At 42.9% G+C, this 17,950-nt stretch overlaps 1 protein-coding gene across 4 annotated transcripts in view; it reads right to left on the bottom strand.

Annotated features, from left to right (window-relative positions):
* Positions 1–17,950, bottom strand: part of CHD6 (chromodomain helicase DNA binding protein 6) — a 206,698-nt gene that overhangs the window by 107,145 nt on the left and 81,603 nt on the right. For all 4 annotated transcript variants that reach the window (XR_007150819.1, XM_047852262.1, XM_047852265.1 and 1 more), the window contains exons 4-5: positions 13,575–13,722; positions 11,607–11,756 (exon numbers count right to left, since the gene is read on the bottom strand). Coding sequence is in view for 3 of the 4 variants with exons in the window: in XM_047852262.1 (XP_047708218.1) it covers positions 11,607–11,756; positions 13,575–13,722 (298 nt within the window). In the remaining variant the exon portion in view is untranslated. The remainder of the gene's footprint in view (positions 1–11,606; positions 11,757–13,574; positions 13,723–17,950) is intronic.

The following is a 17,950-nucleotide window of genomic DNA, read 5'->3' as shown; positions in this document are numbered from 1 at the left end:
GGGCGCCTGGGTGGCGCAGTCGGTTAAGCGTCCAACTTCAGCCAGGTCACGATCCCGTGGTCCGTGGGTTCAGGCCCCGCGTCGGGCTCTGGGCTGATGGCTCAGAGCCTGGAGCCTGTTTCCGATTCTGTGTCTCCCTCTCTCTCTGCCCCTCCCCCGTTCATGCTCTGTCTCTCTCTGTCCCAAAAATAAATAAACGTTGAAAAAAAAAATTTTTTTTGAAGTAAAAATAGGGGCTCAGTCAGTTGAGCTCCCAACTCTTGATTTCAGCTCTGGTCATGATCCCAGGGTCGTGGGATTGAGCCCTGTATTGGACTCCGTGTTGAATATGGAGCCTGCCTGAGATTTTCTCTCTCTCTCTCTCTCTCTCTCTCTCTCTCTTTCTCCCTCTGCCCGCCTCCCTAACTCGTGCTCTCTCTAAAAATAAAAATAGTAAAAATAAACAGATGAAATAAATTTTAATATTTAAAGCAATATATGCAAAAATTTATTATTTCAATGTATAACCAATATAAAATTATTAATAAGATACTTTATATTCACTCATTAAGTCTTTAAAATCCGATGTGTACTTCACACTTAAAGCACATCTGAATTCAGACTACCCATATTTCTTTTTTTTTTTTTTTACAATATATGAAATTTATTGTCAAATTGGTTTCCATACAACACCCAGTGCTCATCCCAAAAGGTGCCCTCCTCAATACCCATCACCCACCCTCCCCTCCCTCCCACCCCCCATCAACCCTCAGTTTGTTCTCAGTTTTTAACAGTCTCTTATGCTTTGGCTCTCTCCCACTCTAACCTCTTTTTTTTTTTTTTTCCTTCCCCTCCCCCATGGGTTTCTGTTAAGTTTCTCAGGATCCACATAAGAGTGAAAACATATGGTATCTCTCTTTCTCTGTATGGCTTATTTCACTTAGCATCACACTCTCCAGTTCCATCCATGTTGCTACAAAGGGCCATATTTCGTTCTTTCTCATTGCCCTGTAGTACTCCATTGTGTATATAAACCACAATTTCTTTATCCATTCATCAGTTGATGGACATTTAGGCTCTTTCCATAATTTGGCTATTGTTGAAAGTGCTGCTATAAACATTGGGGTACAAGTGCCCCTATGCATCAGTACTCCTGTATCCCTTGGGTAAATTCCTAGCAGTGCTATTGCTGGGTCATAGGGTAGGTCTATTTTTAATTTTCTGAGGAACCTCCACACTGTTTTCCAGAGTGGCTGCACCAGTTTGCATTCCCACCAACAGTGCAAGAGGGTTCCCGTTTCTCCACATCCTCTCCAGCATCTATAGTCTCCTGATTTGTTCATTTCGGCCACTCTGACTGGCGTGAGGTGATATCCGAGTGTGGTGTTGATTTGTATTTCCCTGATGAGGAGCGACGTTGAGCATCTTTTCATGTGCCTGTTGGCCATCCGGATCAGACTACCCATATTTCAAGTGTTTACAGCCTCATCGGGCTAGTCGGAGCCCTACGGAGCAGAGCAGCTCTGTTTGGTTCTACTTGTTTTTATAGCAACACTACCTTGTCTTCATTACAGGAGTGTGATTAAAAGTCTGGATTACAGGGAGTCTTCCAACTGAGTTCTCTGTAAAGATTGCCTGGCTATGCTAGGTCTTTTGTGTTTCTATCATCAATTTCCAGCAGAAAACACCCTGCTTAGATTCTGACTGGGAATGAACTGCAGACATCTTAACAATATTGAATACATGTATGTCATACATTGCTCTATTTATGTCGGTCTTCTTTAATTTCTCTCAGCAATGTTTTTCATATAGAGAGGGCTTGTATATCTTTTGAGAGCTATTCCAGAATACCTAATATTTTTGATGATGTTACAAATGGCATTTTAGAATTTTTCTTTCCTGATTTCATGCTGCTAGTTCACAGAAATAAAGATGTTTATGTATATTGTCTTTGTATCCAACAATTTAGCTAAATCCACATTTATTAATCCTAATGGTTTGTCAATTCTGTTGAATTTTCAACACACACAGTCATGTCATCTACAAATACTGAATTGTACTTCTTCCGTTCCAATTTTTAAACTTTTTATTTCTTTGTTTACTTATAGCAATGGCCAGGACCTCCAGTGTATCTCTTTTTTAAAATTTATATTACATATTCTTTTTTTTTAATGTTTATTTATTTTTGAGAGAGCAAGAGGGGGAGGGGCAGAGAGAGAGGGGGACAGAGGATCCGAAGCAGGCTCGATGCTGATACCAGACAGCCCAACAGAGGGCTCGAACTCGCGAACTGTGAGATCATGACCTGAGCCTAAGTTGGATGCTTAACTAACTGAGAAACCCAGGTGTCCCCTGCATTTCTGAATATAAAGATAACAGTGGGATTTTTTTTCTTACTCCCAAATTCAGCAGGAAAGCATTCAGTATCATACCATTTAATATAACGTTAGTAGTCAGTTTTTATCTAGTGGATTTTAAGTCTTTGGTTTTCTACAGTTTCAGATGTGCCTGAATATGGTTTTTGTTTTTGTATTTTTCCTGCTTGGGAGTTACCTGATGCTGAATGTATTGGTTGATATCCCCCATCAGTTTATGGGAGTTGTTGGCCATTTACTTTTATCATCAAACACTCCTCTGCTCCAATCTCTCCTCCACATCTAGGACTCTAATCAGAGATACACATTGCACTTTTTCACTGCACCCCAATTGTTTCATATGCTTTGTTCTGCTCTTTCCATTCTTTTTTCTATGTGGCAGTTCAGAAATTTTCTATTGATTTGTCTTCAAAGTCACCAATCTTATCTTCTGTAGTATCTAATCTGCTTTAATTTTTATTTCAGGTTATTTTAATTTTTTAGTTTTTAGATTTTAAAAAGTTTTTAGATTTATACTCACACACAAATATATATATTTTTAATGTTTATTTTTGAGAGACTGAGAGACAGCGTGAGCGGGGGAGGGGCAGAGAGGGAGACACAGACTATGAAGCAGGCTCCAGGCTCGGAGCTGTCAGCATGGAGCCCAACATGGGGCTCAAACTCATGAACTACAAGATTATAACCTGAGCCAACGTTAGATGCTTAACCACCTGAGCCACCAGGCGCCCCTCTCATCTGCCTTTAAAGTCATCCACTGTATTCTAAGTTTTTTAAATTGGAATTTTCAGTCCAGACTGTTGAACCGATTCTCTTTACAGATTCATTTCTTCACTGGAATTCTTCACTTTAAAATTTTTTTGGCTCATTTTCTTTTATTTTCTTTCACATGTTAATCAGTTATTTTAAAATTCTTTTCTGTTAAGTCCACTACCTGGATCATCTAGGGTCTGCTTCTATTATATATTACTTTTACTTTTTAGTCACATTTTTCCCAGCTTTTTCAAATGTGCAATAGTTTTTTACTTATGGTAGATATTGTGAATAAAGGAACCTTAGCAGCTCCTAACAATTCTTTCCACAACTATTTCCTATTTTCTCTGTGAGAGGGGGTGGTCCCTGGGTCCAATGAGACACTGAATTGGGTCAGGCCTGGGTTACTGTTAAGATTTATCTCTTGCTTAGCAGGGGTACCTGGGTGGCTCAGTTGGTTGAGCATCTGACTTCAGCTTGGGTCATGATCTCACAGCTCATGAGTTTGAGCTCCGCATCGGGCTCTGTGCTGATGGCTCGGAGCCTGGAGCCTGCTTCGGATTCCGTGTCTCCCTCTCTCTCTGCCCCCAACCCACTCGCATTCTGTCTCCGTCTCTCTCAAAAATAAATAAACATTAAAAAAATTTTTTTAAAGATTCATCTCTTGTTTTATCCTGTTTCTCAAGCATGAATGTCCAGGGCCACTGACTGAATGTGGCAGGTCTTTCTATTCCTGAGCCCTGGAGTCTCCAATCCCAAATAAGTTAAAAATCTCTCTCTCACTTTTTAAAAATTTATTTATTTATTTTGAGAGACAGAGAAAGAGAGAGAGAAAGTGCGAGCGAGAGAGGGGCAGAGAGAGAGAGAGAGAGAGAGGGATAAAGAGAATCCCAGGCAGGCTCCGCACTGTCAGCACAGAGCCTGACTCAGGGCTCAATCTCATGAATCTCAGGTGAGATCACGACCTGAGCTGAGATCAAGAGTCGAACACTTAACAGACTGAGCCACCCAGGTGCCCCTCTTAAAAACCTCTCTTCAGGGAGAGTTAGTTTTTCTACACTAAGCCCATCCCTTTAGTGAGATTTTCCCTCTAGGTACCATGATACTGTGAGATTTCAATCTGCCTTCTGAATGAGCCACTAACTTCTTGGGCTACCCCAGAACTCCTCAACGTCCTGGGGAGAGCCCTTTGCTTTGGGGATCTTCTAGTTTCCAATCATTTCACCAGCAGGGGCAGATGGTGATGGTTTCTCTTCAACCCAGAGAAGTCTGTTTGAGCCAAGCCTGATCCTCAACCTGCACCTAGAACTGAGGAATGTTTCCAGAGAAGAAATAGTTCGCAACTGCCGGCTCATCTAGTAATAAATAGCTCATCACTGTCTGGAATTTTAGTTAATCTAATTCTTGTTGCTTTCACAGATATCTGATGTCTTTAAAGACACATTCTCTTTTTTTCCCTTTGCAATGAGTGTTGCCCTGCCACGACCTACTGTCTCTTCCCTGGAAGAAGGAATCCTCCCACATCAACTCTCATTCCAGGAACTCCCTAGGGCCTACTTTTTACTCTTTTCAATTCATACTCATTTTTCTGGTGATCCTGTCCAGTCTTGAGGTTTTAAATAAGGGCTACATCATGACACCAGCCAAGTTTATGTATCCAGCTCAGAACCTCCCCTCGATTCATAGACTCATATATCTAATTGTGTTACCTGCCATCTCCACTTGAATATCTCAGAGGTATTTCACACTTAAAATGTCTAAAATGTAAACTTCTGCTATCCTAGCCAACTTCCCTTCCCTACCCATTCCATCTACAGTTTTCTCCCAACTGAGTGAATTCTATCCTTCTTGGTGTTCAAACCGAAAATCTTGGTGTAATTCTTGATTCCTCCTATCTCTCCACACACTGTATCTGATTAGCCAAGAAATCGTGTTGGCTATATCTTCAAAATATGTACAGAATCCAGCAATTTCTCACCACCTCCACTGCTTCTACCCTGGTCTAAATCACCTTCATTTCTCACCCAGATTATTCTCTCTTCTACCTAGTTTCCCTGCTTCCACTCCTGCCCAACTAGTCTATTCACAATACAACATTCAGAACTGCCATTATAATGTCTTTTGCCTAACCTGCTTACAAGGCTTCTCTTTTAGAATAAAATCAAACATCTTTTAAAGGCCTACAACAAACCCTGCTGGAGCTCACCAAATGTCCCATCTCCTATTACCTTTCAGGTCTCCCTGTGTGTTCCTCACACACACTAGTGGCCCATTTCTACCTCAGAGACTCTGCACAGGCTATTCCCTCCGCCTAAAATGCCTCCCTCTCAAGATTCCCTCACTCCTTTATTGCCTTCAATTCTTTGCTCAAATGTTACCTTGGTGAGGCCAAAACAGACCACCCTAATTAAAACTGCAACCCTCACTCCTCAATTCCACATCACTCTTCTCCTGATTTTTTTCTCACAGCACTTACCACCATTGATGTACTACGCAATTTTATTACTTTTTAGATTTGTTCCCAGCCTCTACCTAGGTATTTCCACCCTTTGGAAGCTAACTCAGAGCTTGGCTGTTTGGCCTCCTCTCCCACAGGTTCAGAATCCAGCAAATGTGAAGAGGAGATCAGTTGCATGGATTTCGTAGGTCCCCTCTCCATTTATTGTATGCTCCCTCTGTGAGAGCAGGGAGTTTTGCCTCTTTTGATCCTTTATGTTATCTCCAGCAAAAAACAGTCCTTGGCAGGTAGTAGGTCCTCAAGAAGTATTTTTGAATAAATAATGTTAAGAGATTTTGCAATATAAATGGTAATATCAGCATAAAGCAAGTGCTGAGAACCTGCTGAAATCCCACAATTCAAGACAGGGCACTTCGGCAAATTAGGAGAGCCTCTGAAAGTGCAGCGACATCTGAGTTAGATCTCTGTTAACCAGCACTAAACTTTCATAATTTCTGACTACCTTTCCTACCCACTCCCAAGTCTGTAGAACCCAGACTAACCAGGGAGCATTCATACATGTACACATGTACTGACAGGAACAATTATGTCTTCCTCACTACTAGATTGCTTCAAACATTCTTATTCTTATCTACCATTAAGAATAGAAAAAAGATGGGTTTTAGTGGGAGGATTTTGATAATGTTATTTGGAGTTTTTACTAGGACCAGCCAAATCCAAGGAAACGTTAACACACGGACAAGAAAGGACAGTACTTTACTCTGAGTATTAAAAGGATGAAGGGCTTCAGGGGCACCTGGGTGGCTCAGTTGGTTGTGTGACTGACTCTTGATTTCAGCTCAGGTCACGATCTTGCAGTTTGTGGGATCAAGCCCCATGTTGGGCTCCTCGCTGGGCATGGAGTCTGCTTGGGATTCCTTCTCTCTCTGTCTCTCTGCCCCTCTCCTGCTTGCACATGTGCCCTCTAAATAAATGAATAAATAAACTTTAAGAAAAAAATAAATAAAAGGATGGAGGGCTTCAAACATTCTTCACCATAGAAAATTTTCAAGTAAAAATTAAGGAATGTGAAATAAAATTTCAACTTATCTTTTTTTTTTTTTTAAGGTCTTTTTTTTTTTTAACGTTTTATTTATTTTTGAGACAGGGAGAGACAGAGCATGAACAGGGGAGGGTCAGAGAGAGGGAGACACAGAATCTGAAACAGGCTCCAGGCTCTGAGCTGTCAGCACAGAGCCTGACCCGGGGCTCGAACTCACGGACCGCGAGATCATGACCTGAGCCGAAGTCGGCCGCTTAACCAACTGAGCCACCCAGGCACCCCTCAACTTATCTTTTATAGGAAGAGCAATGAATACTGGAATTAAAAAAAAAAAAATCAGTGAGGGGTGCCTGGGTGACTCAGTCAGGTAAGAATTTGACTTTGGCTCAGGTCATGATCTTGTGTTTGGTGAGTTCAAGCCCCACATCAGGCTCTGTGCTCACAGCTCAGAGCCTGGAGCCTGCTTTGGATTCTGTGTCTTCCTCTCTCTCTGCCCCTCCCTGGCTCACACCCCTCCCTGTCTCTCTCTCTCTCAAAAGTGAATGAACATTAAAAAAAAAAAAAAAAGGAAAGAGGAGTGCCTGGGTGGCCCAGCTGGTTAAGCATCCAATTCTTACTTTTGGCTCAGGTTATTATCTCACAACTCTGTGGGTTCGAGCCCCCACATCGGGCTCTGTGCTGGCAGCACAGGGCCTGCTTGGGATCCTCTCTCTCCCTCTGTAGCTGCCCTTCCCCCACTTGTGCTGTCTCTCTCAAAATAAATAGATGAACTTAAAAAAAATAAAGAAAAAGAAGAAAGAAAAGAGTAATTCCTTTAAAAAAAAAACTGATTGGGGCGCCCGGGTGGCGCAGTCGGTTAAGCGTCCGACTTCAGCCAGGTCACGATCTCGCGGTCCGTGAGTTCAAGCCCCGCGTCAGGCTCTGGGCTGATGGCTCGGAGCGTGGAGCCTGTTTCCGATTCTGTGTCTCCCTCTCTCTCTGCCCCTCCCCCGTTCATGCTCTGTCTCTCTCTGTCCCAAAAATAAATAAATGTTGAAAAAAAATTAAAAAAAAAAAAACTGATTATCATCAAAACACTGAGAGCAGGCTTTACTCTATCCCAATAAAAGGAAAAGGGAATAGCATTTCCAAAATACACATCAAAGCAGGACGGAAACTAGGAAATCAGGACTTTTCTAAACAGAGATTGTGCATAAGTACGATCATGTGTGTATCAACACTCCGTGTATACAGATACACACAGATATAAACTAAATCTGCTTGCCAAACACACTTCCATAACAACCATCTGTTCTCAGCTACTTGGAATTTTCTCAAATTATCCTTCAAAGAAGGCCATTTTAATTCATTCTCTTTCATGTCAGAGACTCAGATAACTAAAAATTTTTTTCTTAGGGAAAATTTCAAAAATTGTCAACCCTAGTCACCCCCAACCTCAACCAACCACCTGATTTAGTTCTATTTAGCTAGGCACAAGGGAGAGGTTCTAGCAAGAAGCAAATCACTTTTCAAATCACCAAGTATGTGAGGGTACAAAAGTAGCATCAAACGAGATGCCCAGTCTCAGGGGCTTACATTCGTGTAGGGAAAGCAACATAAAACATTTTTATTAGAAACGTTGCAGGTTAAATTCTAATTGGTGTGACAGTAACCTTAAGTCCAGCAAGAGTGCAAAAAGCAAGAACAGCTTGGATTTCACAGAATAGGTAAGGTTTTAGTAGGGCCCTAAGGAATGGTGGGTCGTAAGAGGACAACAAGCAGGAAGGAAAGCTGAAATGAACTGGAAGGATGAAAGAATGAGTCTACAGGAAACAGGATGCATATACGGAATACTAAGTAAACAGTAGAGCAAAAGCATTAGAATGAGGTAGGGAAATAAACGGGAGTAAACAGGTAGTGTGCGGTCACATTTAAAACAAAAATCAGGCAGGAATTTTGATTTAGTATCGGAGTTGAGAAACAACCACCTTAGACCATAGAGCAGGGGCACTCTCCCCCAGCCCAGGGAAGGAAACAGGGGGCTTCTGGGGAAGAAAACAACTGGGCTCAGCCCATCAGGCACGGCAAAAGGTTAGACAAAGCGGAGGGCGCTGGCCTCAGAGACACAGAGTGAGGCACAGGAGGGCACCAGGAGCTGAAACCTCATTCAGATTAAAGCCCTTTGTTCTAAAAGGCAAAATCACACAAACTGCACAAACTGTAGGAGGCAGAAACTGAGACAGCCTTGTAAAAATCTACACAACAACTGCGAAAGTCTGTCTCTGTTCCAGACACTAACATCCGTTTGACAAAGAATAAGAAAGCAAAGACTTTGCTCACTGTGATGTGAGGATGGAAAGTTATTTCCTGCCCCCGAATCCCGTATCCCAGTCAGGGGACCGTCCCTCTGGCTCCAGAGCAGGGCCGTGCTAGCATGCCAGTCCTGGCCTACCACGAATCACATGTAAATATGTTTCCAGCAACTCCCCACTAGACAGCCAGTGCTGAGGCTGCAATCTGGGACTGGGCCAGGGACCACAGAACAAGGCAGAGCATGCTGAGAAGGCACTGCCCGAGAAATGCAGCGAGGGAGCAGCAGGGCCTTTCTGCTGGGGACTCCACACGGTTCTTGGCCCCAAGCTACAGCCAGCAAGCAGGCGGACAGCCATCCAAAGGGCCTCGGGAGAAGGACACAAGTAAAAGCCTCATCTTCTTCAACTGATTTTCTGTGCCACTAGGTACTGAGGATTGTCTGGAATCCTAGATGAGATTCATGGCTTTCAAGGTTTGCCATCAGCCTGGGAAATCTTTGTTCAAACCTCACCAGGAAGCCCAAAACGTAAACCAGAGGCAAATGCGGTGTAGTCGGGCAGCAGCTAGGGCTCAGCTGAGGCCGGCCTCTGAAACCCACCCAATCCCCCTACAGGCCGTCTATCTACCCTGCATGCTAGGCCAGGCCTGGGACACAGAGGCCAGTTCCACGTGCTTGCCAAAGCCACATATCAGGCCTCTTTCTGCTTAAATTTCATAGCAATTTTTGAGGCCTAATTAATGAAAATTCAGATTCTATCGTATGTTAGCTCTCTCTCTCGTGTACCTTGAAGAGGATAAAAAGAGCCTTGTTAAGATACATAAAATTTCCTGAATTATTTCTGTCAGATCAGCTAAAGCCGCCCTTCAGGTACCACAAAAGAAGTCATAACAACTGAAATATGGTTAATGACGGGCTGAATGGCTACTAGAAGAAAATAAATTCCCTTCTAATGTTTTAACTACCAAACCAACCATAAATCTCCAAGGAGGGAAAACCCATCATAAAGCAATATAATCCTACCACCTCATGGCACTCTTGCCAGGACTACTCTTAACTGTTTGCTTGAAAAGCACTACACTGATAGTACATCAAATTATTATTCCTATTAAGTGCTATGTTCATTGGTTGGATAACTCTTGGCAAAGGGACCTGAAATCAACTCTTACATGCTAGTCACTGGTTGACTACCACTAGGGTGTCCCATGACCCAGATTGTTCTGTGCCTGCTTCTTGGTTGTTAAACCAGGGACGACGACCCCTCCTCCTAGCTACTGTCCATGCAAACACAAGGTGAAAGGGTATGTGAAATTATGTGAAAATGCTTTAAGCTGGAGGCAAGGTGGTTTAGACAGATAAAGTATTACCGGCTTTGCTAAGCCACCCTAGTGCCCGGGAGGAAGGACAGGTATTTGTGCTCTGTCGCACATGCAGAGCATGAATTCTGCCAAGTCAGCGTCAGGGACTCCACAACAACAGCCAGCCTGTGTCCCAGAATGTGCTGCTGGCAATGATGCCCTTCCTATATGCACAGCCTGTTTCTTCTTTTGCTTCTAATGTCTTCTCTGTAAGCTCCCTGGCACAGACCTCCTCCTTTTCAATATTTACCTCTTTTCCTTCTAGCATCTGGATATCAGGTCCCTCTTCTTGAAACCGCTGCCAATGGAAATCCCTAAAATACAAATAGGGCCATCCTGCTTCTCTGCTGGAACCCTCAATGTCCCCTCCCCCGTACCATTTGCTCTGCAGTATTAAGGTCAAATACTTTAGCTAATCCCTAGGGCCTGCATAATGTGACTCTTCCTACCACTCAATGCTCATCTCCCACCACTCCTCAGACCAGATCCCAACATCCAGCCGAGCTGGTCTATCACAACACCACCCGCAACACCATCCAGGCTGTGGGCTTTAGTTCATGTTAGAAATGCCTTTCCTAAAATCCTGACCTCCCCCTTTCCTGTCCACTCCCCCATGTAGCCACTGTATCCAGCACATTCTTCTAAGGCCGCACTTTATCACAGTGTTCATATAGCCATAAGCCCCTTCTTCTTGGAGCCAGGGACCATGCCTTGATACTCATCCTTGTATCCCAAGACCTGGTCTTGTATGGACTCTTAATACACATTTATTGAATCCAAGTTCCAACTGTAATTACTAGTGTGTGTGATTTCATCCAATGAATGGCTGTTTAGTATGTTATCAGACTTTCACATTCTAATGGGAAAGACAAAGAAATAAATGCAATCAGAACACAATGATCAGCTGTGGCAAGTGCTATGAAAGAAACAGACAAGGAGTGAAACTGAGAATCATGGGGCTCAGAGGCAGAGATCTACTCTAAATACAAGAACCAGGAAAGACCTCTCTGGGGAGAAACCATTTTAGCTTAAAAGATGATGAACCAAGTCATGTAATGCATGTGAAGAAGAGATATCAGGGCAAGAAGGTGGGAAAGAACTGTTAACCCAAGGCTAGGGAGTGGGGAGAAAGTCATTTATATGCTGAAGGAATTTGCTGAGACAGAGAGAACCCTGCTGGGCACCATAGCATGAGTGAACTTCATTCTAAATGGATTAGGAAGCCAACTGAAGGTTATCAGCACCAGTTACAATAATCTAACCTAGCTTCGGCGAAGAGCCACAGAATAACTATCAAGTGGGCCAAAATGATGGATCAAGCCAAGGTCAGCACCCCAGCCATAGGCCGTACCTCCGCCTGCCATGCCAGTGTAGAAGCCGAGAGGGCGGACGTCCGGCCGGCTCCAAGAACGGCGATTGTCTCCCCGTCATCGTCCACCACCTTGAAATCCAGGTCCTCGTTATATTTTCTGCGCTTCACCTGCCGTCCTGAGCGTCGTTTCTGCAGGGCAAACACACCCATCGGAGAGATGCTCTGTGAGTCAAAGGCTTTAGCTTGGACAAGAAAGAATACCCTCATCTACACTCACTGACATGCACAAGAGACCTGTCCTACTTTACAAGAGCAATCTTCCTTAAACACAACTCTTTTAAGAATTAAATTCACTCAAAATGAAATCTGGCTGAGGGAGGGGATCCAAATTGCCAAGATCCCCTGAGAAGAAGGTATAGTCTCAGAATCCAGTGAGATGTGTCATGAATGATAGTGACTTTCCTTTTCCTTTCTGGAGTCAGTTTCTATTCCAGTAAAATGGGGATGAGAGGTAAACTCCATCATCTTTCAGGTCCCTTCCAGCATAGCTGGAAGCTCTGATTTTAGGGCGATAAGATAATTGTTTCGGTTGTGGTCAAATTCACTGTACTTACAATATATTCTTTAAAAACTAAATTAATACCAGTTTTATTAGGACTTACTTTGAGAATCTCCTTGAAATGCAAGGAGACATATTAAGTGTGACAAAACAAGATTCATGAGTCACCATCTGAAGACTCATCTATAATTAAGTAACTCCTGACCTTTTAGAGAGACAACATTCTACAACAAAGCAGCCCAGTGGCTTTCCTCAAACAGAAAAACACATGGTTCATCTCATGGACACATCCTATCCAAGCAGCAGAAACACTTCCGGGAACCACTCACCAGCTAGCTCACTCTCCAGTACTTCAATCTTAAAAAACAAAACCAAAGCCAAACACCACCTGCCTTATTTTTTAAAACATACCTCCTGGGCCTCTCTCTGTTCTCCCACCATTTCTTCATTATGTTACCTCTATGACGTTTAGTTTTACATGAGGGATTCCACATGAAAACCTGTCTCCCAATCCCATGTACATACAGATCACCACCCTGGAAACACTTAAACCCCTGCCAACTCCCATCAACCCAACATGCCTGCTGCTCTGCCCATGAGGACACCTGACAACCACTAGCCCGAGTTCAGAGACAGTGATGGGGGGGAGGGGGGGTTCTGCTCTGATACCCCAGACACTACTACTTATTACCACTGTGACATTAGAAGCTGATACCTTCCTACAGTGAAGACCATCTAGGAATCTACGAGGATCCAAGGATACTTGAATGTGCAGTAGTCGGATGATTTTACATGGTCCCCTTTCAGCAGGCATAACCCAGGTAAACTGTCATGGATATCAGAGGAAACAGCACTTTCAAATATTAGAACTCCTATCCAAGACAGGTTGCCTCAACTGAGGGAGAAAATTCCTACCAATGTCATGGGCATGCTTAGTAATGGCTTTAAAAATCTCATTCAGGTGGGCAACTCTTTGTTTCCATGTTTGGCCAAACTTCCTTTACTATTTCGGCAAAATGAATACACACAGCCCTGACTTTTCCAGCATCTGGGATTATGAGAATGTCCTTATGCAGACTGGCCCAGCCCTCTGAATCTTAAAAGCATTAGCTGCATTGCAAGTCAGGCCCCCGACACCTTACTCAGAGTGCCCCACAATTCAATTTTCCATATTCACTCTTTCTACAGCCTAATAACATGCTACTTCCCAAGAAGAAAGCAAACACCACTAAAAAAAACCTGGGAGATCATTAGTATAAGGATCAGGATGCTAGGGGGAAAAAGCCTGTGGTCTTGGTGCTCACCCACCAAAACAGTGAAAGCCCAGCCAGGATCTATGCGCAAGGGGTGCAAGGCTGGAGATGGAGAGAGAAACGCAACAGGACGCGCGTCAGCAAGATCTGTGCGGCAGCCGTAACCGCCCGCAGGGTTCCCGGTCACAGCTGTACCTGGCTGTCTGCAGACTCAGTGGACTCCTCAGGACTCCGCAGGGATGGGTTCGGCAGGCCCTGATCCAGCTCTAAACTCTCCACTGTGGTTTCACTTTTCCTCTTTCCTTTCTTCTTTCTCTCCACTGGGGTTGGTCCTTGCTCCTTGCTACAAGGAGAAATTCAGAATTAAAACTCTTGGGCAGTTTTTAAAACTAAGAGTTCTCACGTGATCAAAGTAATGGTATCACATAAGGATATGGTATCGCAAGGAATTCTTGTCCTAGGGGTAGGCTTTAATGGAGAATCTACAAGAGTTTCTTCCCAGAACTATACACAGAAATATGGGAAGAAATACCTACATGGCTTGATGCAGAGTTCACTTTTTTACACCCCTATCATGATTCCTGTGGCTATGATTAATGTGGTAAGAAATAAAATAATATGAACATCTTCAAAACCTCACTTTCAGTTTATATAAATGTCTTCTCTAGTAAGCTTAATTGCTAGATATTGAGATATTGAGAATCAACAATTTCAATCGCCCTTTAGGTTACATGGGAAGAGACGTGTCCTTAATCTGTCACCATCCTCTACTGAAAATGGTCTATATAAGACTTGGAGGAAGTACTAGGAAGTCAAAATTGAAAACGATACTGTCCCTGTCCTTGAGGAGGTTACGAATATGAAAATCCTCCAGAGCAATAGCTCAAGGCAGTAGCTAAAAGCCTCCTGAGAGAGGTGAAGATGGGCAAGATCCATCCATCCTGCAAGGTCCTGCTAAGATGGCAGCACCTCTAAAAAGCTTTTTCTGACCATCTTAGCTGATAAAATCTCTTTTCTATACTCCCAAACCACCTCAGCTATGCTTTGCTTAAGGTACTCAAACTCTGATCTTTCACCAAAGTTAGTTATTAACTATGATATCAGCCTCGGAACCACACGGTGCTTGAATCCTCTGTAGTTTCCATAAACATCTGCTGAGTAGATGAATATTTTATACTTCTCTGATCTCTCCTACCAGACTCCAAATTCCTAGAAGACAATATGTACTTGATTCAAGTTTGTATTCTTAGTCTTATGCCTTATACATAGTAAGTATCCAATAAATACTTATTGAAAAGATAGATGGATGCATCAATGGATGGATTAAGTCATTGGGGAGATTTGGGAGAATGCAACTGAGCAGAGATGTGCATGGAACAGTAATAATAATAGTAGCAGTACTAATAATTAGAGCTACTAGCTACATAGCAGCGATTACATGCAGGCACAACTCTCTAAGTATTTTACATGGATTATCTCGTTTAGTCTTCATATCAATCTTATAAGGCAGATAGTATTACTATCCTCATTTCATCAAGCAGCAGAGTGAGGTTCAGTTAGATTTCCAGGGTAAGATGGCTACTAAATAGTGAAGAAAGGATTTGAACCCAGGCATGCTCTTAACTACCCTGGCATTGTTAGGGAACTGAAGAGTGTTAAGGGCACATTTAGTAAAAGACAGTCTGTATGGCTGGATGACAGGGCAAGTGAACAGAAGCACTAAATAATGGAGCTGCAAAGCAACTAGGTATGTATACCAGTCAGAGAGTTTTGACTTCATTCTGTGTGACAAGTGCCGTGATGGCAAGCCAAGGCAAGAGGGAATGAAGCCCTAGGCTAAATACAACCAATGAAAACTCAAAGGTGAAAATCATTTGAAGGATCCAGCAGAAATACAACCATTAAGTCTGAGGAAGGGACAGAATGTGGAAGATGAGGAAAGAGTCAAAATTATTGGCATTTTCTATCAGTTGGGTTATTGGAAGGTGTGGGGGAAGAGAGCTTGCCTTGTTTAGAGATGGGAGACCCAGCATGATGAACTGTTGTCAGGAACACCAACCAGTGCTGACTGCTGAATCAGCCTGCCTCTCTCTTGAACACCCTTCACTCCTCATGGATTCCCAATCAAGTCAGCACAAACAGCCCACCCTCGTTTCTCCAGGCTGAAGACTGGCTTGCCTACTGATCAGGAAAGTTCTTTATGAAAATTATTTTGGTCCAAACTGAGGAAATGAAATTCTAGGGGTCCTGCCATTTTTAACAGGAGACTTGTACTCTCAAACACAGAGGGAAAAAGCAAATGTTCTACTTATCAGTGCAGGACAGGAGACACAGGTGAAACAGTTTAAAAACGTTCTAAGTTTTCGAAGGAATATTTATCTCATGTCATATACTCCTAAGAAAACTGTATAGCAATTTATATTCTATAAAGCACTTACGTGTTCTGTGTCTCATTTAACTGTTACGACCACAAGGCCATGAGGGAGTATCAAGGGCAGATAGATGAATCTCATGTTCCAGATGAAAAAACAGGTTTAAAAGCAGCAAAGGTCCCAAAGTCAGCAGCCGAGTAGCAGCAGAGGCCTGCACTCAGCTCATCTGACTCACAGCCTATTGTTTTTAACACCATATGTTTTCTGTCTTTTTTTAAAGCCCCGGTCTCCCTTTTAATGAACGCAAAAACTTCAAATCTCCTTTAATGTTATTTGAATCTCAAAATAATGACCAAAAGAATTAACAACAAAATATTCCAATGACCCAAATACACAGAAAAAAAATCCACAAATCCATAGTCGTTGACAGTTTTTTTAAATGGATCCCTTAACAAAATAAGCCTTGTGCTATTTTTTTTTTTTAATTTTTTTTTCAACAGTTTTTATTTATTTTGGGGACAGAGAGAGACAGAGCATGAAGGGGGGAGGGGCAGAGAGAGAGGGAGACACAGAGTCGGAAACAGGCTCCAGGCTCCGAGCCATCAGCCCAGAGCCCGACGCAGGGCTCGAACTCACGGACCGCGAGATCGTGACCTGGCTGAAGTCGGACGCCCAACCGACTGCGCCACCCAGGCGCCCCACCTTGTGCTATTTAAAAAAAAAGGGGGGGGGGCGCCTGGGTGGCTCAGTCAGTTAATCATCCAACTTTGCCTCAGGTCATGGCCTCATGGTTCTTGAGTTCGAGCCCCATTTCCGCCTCTGTGCTGACAGCTCAGAGTCTGGAGCCTGCTTTGGATTCTGTGTCTCCCTCGCTTTCTGCCCCTCCCCCACTCGCGCTCTGTCGCTCTCAAAAATAAACATTAAAGGGGCGCCTGGGTGGCTCAGTTGGTTAAGCGTCCGACTTCGGCTCAGGTCATGATCTCACAGTCCATGAGTTCAAGCCCCACATCGGGCTCTGTGCTGACAGCTCAGAGCCTGGAGTCTGTTTCAGATTCTGTGTCTCCCTCTCTCTCTGACCCTCCCCTATTCATGCTCTGTCTCTCTCTGTCTCAAAATAAATGTTAAAAAAAAAAAATTAAAAAAAAAAACATTAAAAAAAAGTTTTCTCCTTAATTTTTTGGACACAGATTTAAACATAACTGATTAATATACTAAGAGTCATCATAATAATCACATGAGCAGGGCCCCATTTAATCTCCTAGATAATCTGAAATCCTTTCTCCCCACATTTGAAATCAATTTTACCTACTAAATATAACTTCATTATATTAGAAAACTATGTCTATATGTTTAATCTTACAAACACACACACTCAAAACTACTCAGCTGCATTCAAACACAAACTCATACTCAAACTAAACCAAGCTCAAGCCATAATTAAGGAAGAGAACCTCCTCAAAATATGAATCTTTACTAGAAGACTTGTATATATTTTACATCTGCCTTCCATTTTTCAGAATCACATTAAATAACAAAAGTAAGGAGGAGTCACAGTGAGGCACTTTCAAAGTCAAGCCTAGTAGGCACTACTAGGCACTAGTAGATTTTCCTAGCCAGAAACTGGGTGTAGTATGGAGTAGAGGGAACATCTTCTCAAATATGTGTCCAATGACTGGTGAACCCTGCTTGCTTATTTGTGGATAAATAAGAAGATACTCTACCAAAGTGATTTTCTGTAGGTTACCTTTGGCAACACAATCAATTTCGAGTTCCAAAACTTCTTCTTGGAGCTCTTCTGATAAAGACAAGTATCAGGGAGAAAAGATTCTTTGTAAGCTTATAAATGGGATTTTCAAACAGGACACAAGAAAATATGACCTGAATTCATCCTCTAGGAAGACTACATGAAATGTGTTTTTTCCCTCTTTGGAATAACTTTTGAAAACTTTATGCTTGAGATTTTATCAAATGAAGACATTTAACCTCTAAATGGCTCTATCTATAGATGGATTTGGTCCATGAAAGCTTGTTTGCTCCCTGAAGTTCCAGGTTCTTCAAAAACAGTGGTCAAACAATATGTAAAAAAACTATGTATAGGGGCGCCTGGGTGGCTCAGTCGGTTAAGCGTCCGACTTCGGCTCAGGTCATGATCTCGCACTCCGTGAGTTCGAGCCCCGCGTCGGGCTCTGGGCTGATGGC

This window comes from Prionailurus viverrinus, chromosome A3 (assembly GCF_022837055.1).
Source record: "Prionailurus viverrinus isolate Anna chromosome A3, UM_Priviv_1.0, whole genome shotgun sequence".
In the NCBI taxonomy this organism is placed as follows: Eukaryota; Metazoa; Chordata; class Mammalia; order Carnivora; family Felidae; genus Prionailurus; species Prionailurus viverrinus.
Note: the sequence above shows the minus strand (reverse complement) of the source record. Positions and strands in the feature narration are given on the sequence as shown.